The 15,050-nt window shown below is 38.4% G+C and overlaps 2 protein-coding genes across 3 annotated transcripts in view; one reads left to right on the forward strand and one right to left on the reverse strand.

Annotated features, from left to right (window-relative positions):
• LOC129791111 (5'-3' exonuclease PLD3-like) overlaps positions 1–9,969 on the forward strand; it is a 13,170-nt gene extending 3,201 nt beyond the window's left edge. Inside the window, exons 1-7 of one of the 2 annotated variants that reach the window (XM_055829061.1) lie at positions 2,315–2,725; positions 2,808–3,064; positions 4,808–5,123; positions 6,543–6,665; positions 6,735–6,941; positions 7,005–7,144; positions 8,667–9,969. In XM_055829061.1, the coding sequence (XP_055685036.1) occupies positions 2,675–2,725; positions 2,808–3,064; positions 4,808–5,123; positions 6,543–6,665; positions 6,735–6,941; positions 7,005–7,144; positions 8,667–9,108 (1,536 nt within the window). In that variant the 5' untranslated portion in view covers positions 2,315–2,674 and the 3' untranslated portion in view covers positions 9,109–9,969. Of the gene's footprint in view, positions 1–2,314; positions 2,726–2,807; positions 3,065–4,807; positions 5,124–6,542; positions 6,666–6,734; positions 6,942–7,004; positions 7,145–8,666 lie in introns of those variants that run through there. The other variant, XM_055829060.1, reaches the window with a different exon arrangement.
• Positions 9,970–9,971: 2 nt separating this feature from the next.
• Positions 9,972–15,008, reverse strand: LOC129791110 (structural maintenance of chromosomes protein 3). Its single transcript, XM_055829059.1, has 7 exons — positions 14,841–15,008; positions 14,611–14,725; positions 14,409–14,548; positions 11,960–14,346; positions 10,925–11,156; positions 10,356–10,856; positions 9,972–10,289 (listed from the first exon to the last, which is right to left on the reverse strand). Exons 1-7 carry the CDS (start codon positions 14,853–14,855, stop codon positions 10,077–10,079), a joined length of 3,603 nt encoding a protein of 1,200 aa, XP_055685034.1. The 5' UTR covers positions 14,856–15,008; the 3' UTR covers positions 9,972–10,076.
• Between the last annotated feature and the right edge of the window lie 42 nt (positions 15,009–15,050).

A 15,050-nucleotide genomic window follows, 5' to 3' on the forward strand; every position in this document is an offset into this window, starting at 1 on the left:
CAAAAGAAAATCTATAGAAAACTTTAAAAAAAACGCGTATTTTTTCAATTTGAACACCTCCCCCCGTGAAACAAATTGATAAACCCACCCCCTACAAAAAGTGAACGCATTTCATCGTATACGCACCATTTGTTAGCTGTGTGTGAAATTCAATATTGATAGGCCTGCAAACAATATGGAAATAAATAGACGAGGTATAGTTAATGTGTAGTATATTGATTGATTAGAGTGCAATAGTAGTGGCAAAGGGGGTGTGTAAAGCTGTATGAATCACATAAAGCTTTATTTGAACATCTATTTGATTGAAATTGAATTTTACAAAGTAATTTTGCCGAAGAGTGATGAATTTTCATTATTGTTTGATAGGTAATTTGTCATTATCTATCATGATTAATCTGCGTGGTCATCAAGGAATCAAATAAAGAATAAAATTTTTTTAATGACAAAAAAACTGGAAATTCAACGAAAAGTGATCAAAAGAATTTTCCAAAAATTGGGGAAAAATATCAGCGGTTTTTTGGCCGTTAATTTTTTTTAAGAATCAGTTTTTTACTGAAGCGAGTAGATGAAAAAAAAATTCCAAGGAAAATGCATGTTAGTTAAAAAATCTATTTCTTAATCTTTCAGCTTGAATTCTTTTAAAAATTCAGCTAGAATCTTTTTAAATTTTAATCAAATTAGAGTTAAAATTTTATTTGGAAGAAAATATGTAAACAATATATAAATTTGGAAATCAAGTAAGGGTCTTTGTAATTTATTTCAAATAAAATCTGAAATTGAAAAGATTTTAATGATTTCTTGGGCGCAAAATACGACCTAAAATTTTGTTAGCAATTATTCGTCTTAAATTTTATTAAAGGGAAAAAATTGGATAGAGCTCTTTTAGACATTTACTAAAAATGAATAGTTAATTTAAAAAAAAGGATCTAAGTCTTTGTAAATACAAGTTGTAATAAATTCTATTTATTTGAATGATTTTGAATAAAAAAAAATCTGTAAGCTCATTAAGAACAATATTAAGTAAAATTACGAATCATGAATTAATTAATTATTTAATAATATACCTAAAGTTGCGACAAAAGTTTTTTTTACGAAATTTCACTACGATATTGGGGAGTAAAAGTAGATTTTTCAGCGTAATTATGTCATAATTCACAAGAAAAAGTATAAAGTTTAACTGCGTCATGTTGACTGAATTATTATTCATTGCATGTTGGATATAGTTTCTTAAAGTTTCTTAATTACAAAAATGTCAACTTGTGTTATGTTCCTACTGAAACGTAGGTTTTAATGGGTGCTCTAGAAATTATAGGAATTGTTATTCAATTTTTTGGAATCCAAAAAAATCTAATTGAAAAATCGTGGAGGAGTAATTGAGGGCTTTCGAGATCCTTCAACGTGAGAGCATTTTTATAGATAAAAGTGTATCAATCAGTAGCATAGGAGTTTATTGATTCAATCTCTATTACATGTTAAGTTTTTGGATAAAAAGAAAGAATAAAGTTAATCAATGAAAGCTTCAAAAATGATTGAATCACCTTTTTTATAATAAAATTTCTACGCAACAAAATATTAAATTTCATTAAATCATTTCAATAACAATAGACTTTATGGAGCTAATTTAGAGACCAGAAAGAGCCAAAACCAGAAGCTTTCGTAAGCAAATAAAAGTCAATCATAAGTTATACACACCCCCTATAGTTAGAGCATGAAATTGTGTTGAGGGTGGAAAAATACAAGCTATATCCCACCCCTCACATCACATTTTGTACATACAATTTAGTGAGTTATGCAGAGTACCTTCCTCATTGACTCACCCCCACAAAGGGGCATGGAAAAGACGTGGTGTGTGGCGTCTTATTTACAAGTCGGAATCTAACGTGTGAGAAAGACATAAAGACGGTGCTATGAGATACTCCAAGAGGTGGTTGTAGTGTCACCCTCAAGTGCAAGATCAATTAGCAGGTCGTGATTTTTAGTCATCCACACTGCGCGATAATGGGATGTCTCCTAAATTGCTCAGTATGTTCATTTGTAAGTGATATAAGAATTTTTTTCCTTAAGATTTGCTTACTAACTAAAAAAAAATGAGATATCCTGTTGTTAATTTGTTTCCTTTTAATGTCCTTGCCAGGCTCCCTGTAAGCAGGAACTTTGAATGTTAATATGTGTTGTTTTTGTGAAGAAAATGTCTCTATTATACAGTTTCTTCTGCTTGTCGGTTGCATAAATAATTCATATGTGGAGTTTTTCCACGTGCTGATTGTATTTTGCGCGCCACTTTCAACATACAACATACTCGCATGCTTGCTAGCCTTGCTAGTTTCTCTGCTGTGTAGACTCTCCATGGAGACTCGTGTGTCCGCTTGTCCACTGCGACGCCGCACCACGACTTTTAAACACCTAATTTTCCCACAATTTTAGACGCCACTCGGCGTCGTGTCGTCCACGGGTGTGCACATTGATCAACCATGGAAGCCCCGCGACACATTTGAACGCAATCACGCTATCAGTTAGGGAGGAAATTTTGAGTTGTGGGCTGTTGTTTGTGTGTCCAAAAGTGCTTTAAAAATAAATCATAGCATAGCATATAAGATAACGTGTCACAAAGCCCAGCTTGCGATATTTATTTACTTCGTGCACAATATTTTTATTTTTTTACGCGATCTTCGAGATGAAGCTACAGATCAACGTCTTTGACGCTGACGACAACGACAAGAAGAGCGTAAAAAAAATCAAACATTCAGCCCTGATCTTCCGGGTTTTTAGTAAAATTGTATTTTTCGGTGTGCTTTGTTTTTTTGCAGACGGTGCTAGAGAGCAACACAAACACAGCACAGGGAGATGACGACTTTGAGCTGTGGGATCAGCACAGTGAGATGCTGCGGGAGCAACAGGGTCCCATATGGGGCCACAATGCCTGGTGCAAGCCTTCCTGCATCCCAATCTCTGTGATTCTTATTCTAATCGTTCTCGTCGTATTGCTGCCATTGCTCGATCACTCCAATGAGAAATCGGCCAATCGCCTCAATGACTCAACTTTTCTCTGCCAAGATAGCTGCAAGTAAGCAAAAATTCTTTGTTCCCCAATTTAATTATTTTTAAGATATTTTTTTTGAAAATGAAGTTAATTATTTCTTTAGGATTTAAGATCATTTTTTAAGAAAAAAATACTATACTTTTTGATTTAATCAATTAATTTTAAATCTCCGTTAATTCTAGTTTAAACAAAATTAAAAAAAAGTTCTTTTTTGCTTAAGTCTGGCGGTAATATCGGATTTAAGGGGGGTCTCTTTTGAGAGCTGGTGAAATTAAATATTTTAATTTTTCTTGGGGTTTTACTTAAACTCGGTTTTCAAGTGTTGGTGACATTTAAAGACTTATCATTAAAGAGTAAGAAAATCACTTTCCGCCATCTTATATGCGACGCCATCTTGAGATTTTTCTCAAAACACAAAGGTAGGTTTTTCTCAGGATCTACTGGATGGATTTTGATGGGGTAAAAAGCAAATGAAAGAAGACATACCCATGCAGATTTTGATGTACCAGAATTTTGAATTTCCATTCTGGGGCTGAGAAAAGTGGAAAAATGTGACTTTTTTCAGATATTTTTGACGTTTTTCCACTTTTCTCAGCCCCAGAATGAAAACTCAAAATTCTGATACATCAAAATCTGCATTGGTATTTCCTCTTTCATTTGCTTTTTACCCCATCAAAATCCATCCAGTAGATCCTGAGAAAAACCTACCTTTGTGTTTTAGGGCAGTTCTGCAAAAAAGTCGGAAAATCACAAGATGGCGTCGCACCTAAAATGGCGAAAAGTGATTTTCTTACACTTCAATAACTAGGCTACAAATGTAACCATCATCGGATATCCAAGTTTAAGAAAAACCCCAAAAAATGACAACATTAAAAATGTGTAAATTCTAACAGATTTCCCAAGAGACCCCCCTTAAATAAGTTTTTGGCTATATGGATCCGGAAGGAATCCAACAGCCGTACAATTTAAAGTGCAGAAGAAGAAGAAGAAATAAGTTTTTACAAAATAAAATATTAAGGCTTAATTTAATTCAGTTAAAATAAACTGATAAAAATGAATTAAACAAATAAATAATTTTATTATTTCATTCTTTTTTATTTTTTAAAAATTTATTAAAATCTAATGGCAAGAAGGAAAATTTGCAAAATGCCTGGAAAGAAACATTGCTACGCAACAGTATGCAAAAATATAGAAAAGAAGTTTAAGAATTAATTTTTCTCAAATAATTTTTTGAAAGCTTCAAATATTCGATTTTGATAATTTTATTCTTACAAAAGCTTTTCCGCGATACAAAAAATTAATTCATATCAAGGATATTGATGGCAATTTTCCGTTAAAAGATCAATCCTTTCCTATCACAATTCTCATCTTCTTGTTTTGTTACCCAAAACTTGATGTAAAAGCAATTCATTCCAATTGCTTTATTATTCCGCCACATAAAAAAGAACCACCATGTGGTGTATTATGGTAATTTATCCGCCCCCAGAGTGCAATTCACCCCCTTTAGGGTAATTCTCATCCTTTTGTCCACAGGAGACATGGGAGAGAAAATATAAAATCGCATTGTCCTGCAACCGGAAAAGTCGTGGACGACATAATCGCGTGTTGAATGCCATTTGGCGGGACAGGGTGGTTGTTTTTTGTCGTTTATTTCTCATGGGAAATGTGGTTGAGGACACAAAATGGAGCTATTTATTGTCACATCCGATGACCTTATGTTTTGTCGCCAGCTTTCCACCTACACAGCATATTGTTTTCAAATTGCAGTATTCAACTGGTGGAGAGCATCCCCGAAGGTCTTACATATCCAGCGGGTAGTGTGGCATTCGGGAGTACCTTCGAGGCATGGCAGACTCTCTTAGCATTAGCCACCAAATCCATTGATATTGCCAGCTTCTACTGGACACTACGGAGTGCCGATGTTGTTAACCACACTTCTTCCTGGCAGGGTGATCAGATCTTCCAGCAGCTCCTTCTTGCGGGCACCAAGAGGAACATAAGTGTTCGCATAGCACAGAGTGCTCCAACTCAGGCACAACCCAACATCGATACGGAGATCCTCATCAAGCGAGGAGCTGCCCAAGTATGTTTTTAATTCTTTTTTTTATTATATCCTTGTTTATAAGACTTTTAAGCAAAATATTTAAGAACCAAAAGACCTAACCTAGTCGCCGATTTTAGCAGTCAGTCAGTATTTCTTTCGATTATCGTTTTGTAGTCGCCGTATATAGGGTCTAGTCCTGATGAAATCGTTAACGCTATAAGACAGACTTACTGGCCAGATATTCTGGGAAATTGGCTTGTCAAAATCAAGCAGTCGTTAAGCACGCAAGTTTTTCAAAATCATTTTGTATTAATCAGAAATAAAAATCAGAAAACTTCATCAATTGAAGGCTCCAATGGGGTTGTGTTGTAGAGTGTCTATTTTTCAGCCACATTACAAAAACGACGGTTTGGGAAAATCAGTTAAATTAAATTAAATCAACATGAAAGTTTACTCGAACTGTTATCCGATCAATTAGTTCGATTTTATAGTCAAACACATTTTTTTATTCGCATAATTGGTAAAAGTTTATCTTTATCTGCTACGCGTGCTATCCATATTTTACCGATTTTACCTACTGGGCCCTACTCAGCGACCTAGAAACCTTTGAAATCTTGGAAATATGTATTGAAATTTTAAGTTTTTAAGCGAATTTCAAGGGTTTCTTGATCGCTGAATAGGACCCATTGATTCGGTTATGAGAATGGTATCATGTTGTTTGCGAACGTAATTAACTAATACCTATTGAAAAACTCAAAGAAGGGGTTGACTTGCTATATTGAGACAGAGATTGTGCATTGTGCAAGAAAAATGTATCTTACGCTGTTCAACACCGATTAGGGTTACTTAAAAACCCCTTCTTGTCGGAAAAAGCAAGAAACCAAGAGCATATTTAGAGACGCAGAGAAAATGGGAGTGTCTCTAGAAGAACTCCCTGGTCATTATTGCAATAATGCCACCGCATGGGTAACTAAAGAAATATTCAGGATGTGGATCAAGAAGTTTTTTGCCCCTACGGTAAAAGAATACCTCAAAATAAAACAATTGCCCAAGAAGGTTCTTCTCCTGATGGACAATGCCCCTGGACACGATCCGGAAATCCAAAATATTTTCGATGGAGAATTTAACTTTATAAATCTTCTTTTCCGACGTTATATGTAATATTGTTTTTCTTAAACTTCGGTTCATCCGAAAAAAAGCGAAAAATTTATCGACGCTTCCGGATGAATCGAAGTTCAAGAAACACAATAATTTTATTAAATTAATTTTCCTACCAGCTAATACAACTTCTATAATCCAACCACTAGATCAGAAAATTATTGCCAACTTCAAGCAACATTACCTGACTGAGAAAACCGCTGGACAAATTATTTCAGACTTCCTCAATAACCAACAAAGAATCCCACGTTACAAAGAAAACGTTTTCTAAGCTTCAAAATGCTAATTTCTCATTTTCAGGTACGTTCTGTGAATTTTCCACGACTTCTTGGCGGTGGGGTGCTTCACACGAAACTCTGGGTAGTTGATAGACAGCACCTATATTTGGGTAGTGCGAATATGGATTGGAGATCCTTGACACAGGTATTTGGCACCAGGAAACCGCACAAAGTGCATTTAGCACGCATTTAATACTCACATTTTGTGACGCAGGTGAAGGAATTGGGTGTCCTCGTGACGAATTGCTCGTGCCTAGCAGCGGATGTGGGGAAAATCTTCAATGTTTACTGGGACATGGGGGAGGATAGTGCGCAAATACCCGACAAATGGCCAGATTCGTATGGCACAAAATACAACTTCAACACGCCGCTTCGCGTGAATTTCAACAATTCTCAATTTAGCTCAAATATTTTTCTTTCGGTAAAAGCCTGTGAAATATTTCCAAAAACATCTGCCACTAATTTCCACCCTCCCACTCCACAGAGTTCACCACCCCCAATGAGTCCTGCGGGTCGTGAGGAGGACATTGATGCCATTGTTAAAGTAATCGCACATGCTGAAAAGTTTATCCATATCGCCGTTATGGATTACTTCCCGCTCACGATTTACACGCCAAAAATTCAGTAAGTTTTTTCTTTTCTTCATGCTTTTGCAGCAATTTTTCTCTTTTACACCACCTCAATGCGACTCCCATCAAGGACTTTTCATAAAATCAACAAATTGTCTTGCAGTAGAAGCGTGCAAAAATGTTTTATGCACTGTACATAAATCATTCCTGCACCAAGTCAGACAGTTTGTCAATGAATATGGAAAACTGGAATGGGTGGGACGAGTCCAAATAGACAATTTCCCATACCCTTTGAAATTGTTCTTCTAACAATTGCAAATATTGCCTCAAGTCTCGGTTTTATATTGAAATGATTGCAAGGATCATTGCTGTGTTGTTGTACTCTTTTAGCGCATTTTATTCTTTATTGCATTTTACTTTTAGACTCCTTCCTATGCTATATAAATTATGTATGTTTGTTTGAGGAAGTTTATTTATAGAGGTTATTTACAATTGAAGTCTGTTTATTTAAAACTTATTCAGGAAGGGTAAAGGATGATTACTCGTTACATAAACTTTTCTATGCTTTTCTATGAACTTATAAAATTATGATTCCTATTATGCTTACAGCTTAGCTTCTTTGAATCTTATTAAACTGGTTCATGATTAGGAGCAATTATTTTCAAACTCTGAAGCTAAATTCTTGTTAACGAAGACTCTCATCTGAGTACTGAAAATTAGCCTACATGAGCAGAAATAAATCGAATATTAATGAAATTTATTAAAAAGTTCTATTTGGTTCATTATTCTTAAGCTAGCTTCAATTCTTTTACACTAGACTTTCGGATTTTAGGCCGCGCCTAAGTTTTTTTAAAGGTCAGGCTTTAAAGGTTTTAAGGTTAGGTCAGGCTAAATCGAAGCTAAATACAGTTTTGGATGATTTATACTGACCTTGCTAACCAAAGTTGTTAATTCTTAGCCGTTTTGAGTTCAGCTCTAATTAAGTCATGCTTAATGTTAAAACTTTAAAGCTTGACTTTTAAAAAGTTAAGTCTGGTCTACAAAACATGCCTAGCTTAAAAAACTTGTGCCTAAGATTTAGAAAACTAAGTCCGACTTAATAAACTGAAATTGGATTAGTAGTGAACTTCACCAATTATCAGAACTTTTGTTAACAAGACTTAGCAGCTTGCTATCTGAACTTATCATGACAGGTTAGTCCAAAGCCAGATAAAAGTGCATAAACTAATCCATATTTTTAAAAAAAATGTTTAGTTATAAGAATTAAATTAGCATGAGTACTTAACAAACTTGACTGATTATGATTGTTATTATTTCTCATCCATCTAAAACGACTTCTGATTCATATAAACTTGATCCAATTTACTATTCAATTAGTCTCAACGAAGTTTATTTAATTGAGCACAGAAAAAGTCTAGTTCACATAGTTCTAATTCTGTTCATGTATGTTTCAGTTCCTAAACAAAAACCGGCCAATCTAATAGGATTTTTACTTGTAGAAACAGAATCTGCTTAAAAACAGCTTCAAACTGTCCACAATAACCTTAACCAGACGAATCCTCTTAAATTCTTTCTAGTTTCTGGCCTGATATCGACAATGCTCTGCGAAAGGCTGCAATTGAGAATAAAGTTTCTGTGAAACTGCTAATATCGTGGTGGAGCAACTCCCGCCCTGCTGAAGACTACTTCCTCCGCTCTCTCGAAGCCATCTCCAACACATATCAAAATATTGATATTCAAATCAAGCGCTTCGTGGTGCCCACATCCGATGACCAGGCTAAGATCCCCTTTGCGCGGGTCAATCACAACAAATACATGGTAACGGATAATGTTGCCTTCGTGGGGACGAGCAATTGGTCCGGGGACTACTTCACAGACACCGCTGGCATTGGCTTTGTCATGATGGACCCCGAACATGGCCATCCAAATGGGACAGAGAGTGAGAATTTGAGACTCAGCCTTGCGGCTCTATTCGATCGTGACTGGAATAGTGCCTACGCAATGGATTTAATAAAATAGACAGCGTGTGTGTGTGACTCCTGGAACTTCCTTTTCGCATAGTTGTTAGGCATTTAAGGACGATCCGTTAGGAAATTTTAATTGTAAATCGTGTTTTTTAGGCGTTATATTTAATGCGAATTGTAAATCCACATATTGTTAAAAAGAAAGTTTTAAAACCTTCTCTTAAACACCTTTTTACCTTTTGCACTCGTTACTAAATACTAGGCGTGAATAGACAGATGGTAGAATTCTCTACTAAGTTTGGCTTAAATTTCTTAGGTCAGGCTTAATTCTTAAATAAATGTCAAAGTTTTGATTTATTCACGGTTCAAATTTTCCTAAACCAGGCTGTCTTTAATTACTTATTTACTTAACCGGCGCTAAGGCTTGTCTCCAGCCTTGGTCTGATCTAGGACACTCCTCCAAGGCTGTCTTTAAGCTAGGCCTAAATTGTTTAATGTAGGTTTAAGTGTTTTAGGTCAGGTTTAAGTTTTTAAGGCCAGGCCTAATTGTTTTAGACTGTGCTTAAACTTTAGCATGGTCCGACCGTGACAAAATCTGGATCGTGATTTTAGGATAAATTTTCATTTTTTTTTTAACTTGACCCGACTTATTTTTATCTCAGGTTTAAGTTATCTTAAACCGGACTATGTTTTTAAGCTAAGTCTTAGTTTTTGACGTTAGGCGTTTAATTTTTTACGATCAGGTTAGTCCCGATTTCGATTTATCTTCAAATTTGGCTTTAAGAACCTAAAAGAAACTAAAGCCAGTCTTAGGAAACTAAGCCATACTTAGTTGTGAATTCCGCCCTAAGTTTTAATCTATTTTGCTGTAAAAATGCTAAATTTCTAAATAAAAAAAACGTTGTGATGAAGAAAAGATTTGTTTTTTTTTCACATAAAAGACCAAGATTTAATTATTTTTCCGAAGGGGACACAATGAAAGTTAGTATAGGAGTGGGATATTCATTAAAATTAAGCAGCTGCTTAGCCGTGTGTTTGATCGTCTTCGACGAAATCTCTTGCTTCTTCCTTTAGAACGCACTCAATGTGACTCACCTTGTTGCGGAATTTAACACCGTAGAATTTGTGGGCGTTCTCCAGCAATTCCGGCCGGAAAGTTGTTGTAATAAATTGAGCTTTGCTACTCAATTCGTGGATCATATCAGCGACGGCTTTACGATGTTGTGCATCAAGGGCCTTTAACGGACAAAACATTCAATGAATTTCTGAAGGAAAAATCTTTTCCTAAAAATGAGTTCTAACCTGATCAATTTCATCAAATAGATAGAATGGAGCAGGATCGCATTTCTGAATGGAAAAGATGAGCGCCAAGGCTACGAGAGACTTCTGCCCACCGCTCAATTGATTCATTTCACGCATTTCTGCATCAGCTCCCGTGAATGATACCCTTATTCCGATTCCCGTAAAAGCATCCGACGTCGCCACTCCCGGATCAATACTCTCGCGATCTCTGTCCTTGGTGATCAAGACAAGATTCCCCGAACCCTGTGGCACCAACTTCTTGAAGACCTTTGTAAAATTCTGCGCCACCTGCGTGAAAGTGAACTGAATCGCCTCAACTTTGCGCATCTCCAAATTCTGCATCAATTCACGAATTTTCTGATCTCCAATATCCAACTCCTCTTTGCGCTTGCACAGCTTCTCCTTTTGCTCTGAGAAGCTCAAAAATTGATCGAGAGCCTTCTTATTCACATGATTGTACTTCTTCAAATGCTGATTGGCTTTCTCAAGTTCCCGGAAAAGCTGCAAGGCAAGAACTCTTTGAAAATCTGGCCTCCGTAGAAAGGTTGTTTTTTGCTTGGAAAACTTACGCTCTTGAGGGACATCCTCGTATAGGCGGGATCAGCCTGTGGGAGAGCTCCCAAGCTGGCAATCTTCTCGGTTGCATCCTCAATCTTCTGATGCAAAAGATTCTCCTTTGCCGTCCACTTCTCGAGGCGTTTTGAGTCATCGTCAATCTTTTCTTGGGCCTCCTTCTCCATCAATGTGTACGCCTCGAGTTCCTTCTGCATGGATTTCTGCAACTTCACTGCATCTTGGACTCTGTGGAACAATGAAGGATTGAAGGAATAAATACGCGCAAAGTCGGGAAGAGTTGAAAAGTCATCCCCCAAGAAATCTTTAAAACGCCATATCTCAAGAACGGCTCCATAGATTTTCGATTTTGAGCTATCGTTGGAAAGGCTTTAACCTCAACTATAACATATTAAAATGTGAAGTAAATCGATAATTGCGTTTTCGAGATATTCGAGTTCGAAATTTTCGAAAATTTTGATTCTGACTTTAGCGCCTCTCGCGGTCATTTCTCTAAGTTGCAATATTCTAGACATTTGTAGGGCTTCACGAAACCTTTCATTTGCACTTGAGTTGATCAAAATCGGACCTGTAGAACCCGAGATATGACATGTCAAAGTTAAAACTCAATATTTTCAAAATGGCGACATAAATTTTTAAATTTTTTTTTATAAATAGATGTTATAGTAGGCTATAATATATCAAAAAATGAAGCAAATCGATAATGGTGTTTTCGAGATATTCATCGAGAACTCATCGAAAATTTTGTTTTTGATTTTTGGCCCCCTAGCGGTCACTTTTGAAAGTTCGAATGTTTTAGAGAGTTCTGGGTTTGTTGAGAGCTTTCATTTGAGCCCGAGTTGATCGAAATCGGTAGAGCCGTTTTCGAGTTATTGTCGATTTTCGATGAAAAATTGTGGCGGCCATATTGACTAAACGGCTTGACCGTAATTCGTGCTCATCCCAAGTTTGGGCCCGATCTGAAGACTTTCGATTTTGCTCGGTACACAAAAGCTGTGTCTGAAAGAAACACAGCTAAAATCTTCACTCACCTCTTATCCATATTCTCGAGATCCTTGTTGACTTTATTGATCCTCTTATCCGTTGCTCCCAACTCATTGCGACAATTGTTGAGCTGACGCTTGCGATCCTCCACTGAGATCTCCTGCAGTGCCTGAACAAGCTCATCACGTCGCCGGAACAAGTTATTTGTCAGCAAATTCTCCAGTTTATTCTTTGTCACTTCGAGCGTCATACGAGCACTGAAGGCTTCCTTATTCTCCTGATTTAAACGTCGAATGTCATCATTCAGCTGATCCACTTCACGTTGATCCTGCGTCGAGAGCTGTGCCATCAATTCCTGATGTAGCTCGCTCTCCAGCCCCTCCTTTGTGCTGTTCATCGCCTCCAAATTGGCCTTGCACTGTGCCAGGGAACGCTCTTTGGGATTCCGGAAGCGTTCAATGCGCGTCAATTCCTCCTTCATTAGTCGAATATCCGCTTGAACTTTGTCAAAGATATCCTTGCTCTTTCCCTGCTTCGTTTCGGTCTTCTGCATCTCCGACACGACGCTATTGATGCTGCTCTCAGTTTGTTTTAACTCAGCACACAGCGTGGCGAGTTCCTCCTCATTGTCACGAATGTACTCCATGTACTCACTCCGTTTCTTCTGCATCTCCAACCGGGAACGGGATGTATTGAAGTAGCCACCTGTTAGGCATCCCTTGGATGAAGCTTGATCCCCTTCGAGGGTCACACAATCAAGCCCCGTACTCTTGGCCAGCTCAGTTGCCCTCTCGAGATTACGGCAGATGAGAATCTTCCCGAAGATGTAGCGTAGAGCCTTGTCGTACTGCTCCTCGTACTTCAGCTTACTTATCATGGGAATTGAGTCCGGATCATCGGGGTAGTCGTGAATTTTGGCTTGGAGACGATTGAGGGGCATGAAAGTCACCTCTCCGGGGAGTTTTTGTTTATTCATCTCCTTGAGAATCTGCGTGCCAACACGATCAGACTCCACAATGTGATGGAAGAGACGATTCCCGGCTGTTACTTCAACTGCAGTATAGATTGTCTTGTCGCAATTGAAGTTTTCTATTACGGGCCCATAGTAGGAGTTTGCAATGTCCGCAAAATGCCCACCACGCTGCTTGAAGCTATCCAGGACCTTCCTCACTGAGTCCCGCCCGTTGAGAATTGGCTTCCCCGCCATTGAACGTAGTGCCTGATCGGCCTTTGCGAGCTCTTCCTTGTGCGACGAGAGCGTCTGTGTGATTTGTGTCTCCTTGCGCCACAGCTCATTCCTCGCAGCTTGGTAGTGATCCTTCTTCTTCTTCAACTCATAGAAATGCTTGTTGTGCTCATCAATTTGCTGCCGCAGCTGCTCAACTTCCTGCCCGTGATCCTCAATCTTCTTCTCCAGTTCCTTCTGCTTTGTTGCGTCACGCTTGAGATCCTCCGTCAACTTGTTTTGATGCGAAATCTTATCCTTTATCTGCTTATTGAGGGACTTCAGCTCATTCTGAATCCATTTGTCGCGCTCATCGCGTGAAGAGAACTGAGATCCTCTGCCCTGTTTTGCGTACAACTCCTTGCGCTTTTGCTCCTTCAGAGCAAGCTCCCGGGAATATTCTTCTTCCTTCCTACGCATAGCTTCATAGCGTGGCCTCACATCCTCGAGCTCCTTCTCCTTCTCAGAAATTGTCACTTTGAGCCGTTCAAGTTCCTGCTCTGCTCGCTCCTTGGATTTATTATCTCCCTGCACCTCATCCGTCAGATCATTGATCGTCAAATCGAGCTTTGTTTTCTCCCGCAGAAGCTGCTGCTGCTCTGCTGAGAGTACCGATCGATCCTCCTTTGCTGCAGTTACCTCCTTCTTGGCATCCTTGAGATTCTTCTGGATCCCCTTAATCTTCTCCTGTGCCTTTTGCACTTCCTGCAGCAGTTGCTTCTGCTTATCCCCCGACGATCGACGCTGCTGCTCCAAATCCTCAAGCTGCTTCTTCGTATCCTTCAGCTCTGTCTCGTAGATTATATACTCGAGTGTCCTTCGGGCTTTATCCCACTTCTGGTACTCCTTCAGTTCTTCCTTCTCCTCCTCCAGGGTCTTCAGTCGATCTTCAATTGTCGTGAGAAATTCCGTGATCTTCTCCACTTTCCCCTCAGTCTCTCTCAGAATGTTCATTGATTCCTCCTTGCGCTCATCGTAAACCCTCGTCCCGGCAACTTCTCGAAGCAATTTAAGCCTCTGTGCATCAGCAGCTGTGGCCATTTCATTGATCTTGCCTTGTTTCACAATGTAATACGGATTGGAATTGGAGAAGCCTGCAGATTCCAGCAGATTTACAACTTCAGTCCGTGGAACGACTTTCTTATTCAAGAAATACTGATCTTTCTTTGCTCCAATGACGCGTCTCAGGCAGATCTCTTCCTTGTCAATCTAAAAAACAAAAATTCCCATAAGATTCTCATTTTTAAGAGATGTTCTTATTGGAAACTTACCGGAACGCGATTGTCGGAATTGTCAAAAATAATCTCAACATATGCGGACATTACGCGAGCCCCAGTGCCCTCGTGAAGGAGCGCCTGTCGCTGCTCCGGACGTAGATGGGTAAATTCATCGCTCAAAACAAATTGGATCGCTGCAAGAAGCCGAAAAAAACAATTAATCACAAACTCTTCAAAACATCCTTTCCGGACTCACCGTAGAAGAAATTACTCTTCCCGGACCCATTACGACCCACGACTACATTGTGCCTCTTGTCGAAGGGCTCAACAATTGTTGTTTCGCGATAGCTCTTGAATCCTTGTATAATAACCTGGAAAATACCGAAAATAAAACAAATTTATTTTGGGCGTCTCATAACATAACCTCAACCCAAAAGGGAGAATTTCTTTCCCGATTTTCCGTGTAATTCAGCAACTTTAACTCACCTGTTTAATGTGCATTTTGGGGTACAACTTACAATGTCGGCATTTGTACGAAATTCGTGCAAAACACCTTTACAAATAATTCACAAACACGGAAAATAAATTACTTTCGGCGGAGAAAGAAATTTTCGGGCGCCATTTATGTTTTTGTTTTGACAATTTTATTCGCCGGGTTCGCCAATAAAAACTCCGTCAGGGGGCGTTGTGAGCTTT

The sequence above is a fragment of the Lutzomyia longipalpis genome, chromosome 2 (assembly GCF_024334085.1).
Source record: "Lutzomyia longipalpis isolate SR_M1_2022 chromosome 2, ASM2433408v1".
Taxonomy (NCBI): Eukaryota; Metazoa; Arthropoda; class Insecta; order Diptera; family Psychodidae; genus Lutzomyia; species Lutzomyia longipalpis.

Excerpts from the sequence above, each read along its gene's own strand:
- LOC129791110 (XM_055829059.1), bottom strand. Across the intron at positions 14,549-14,610 it reads GAAGAGTAATTTCTTCTACG|CGATCCAATTTGTTTTGAGC; the intron begins GTGAGTCCGGAA and ends GGCTTCTTGCAG. Across the intron at positions 14,347-14,408 it reads ATTCCGACAATCGCGTTCCG|ATTGACAAGGAAGAGATCTG; the intron begins GTAAGTTTCCAA and ends TTTGTTTTTTAG.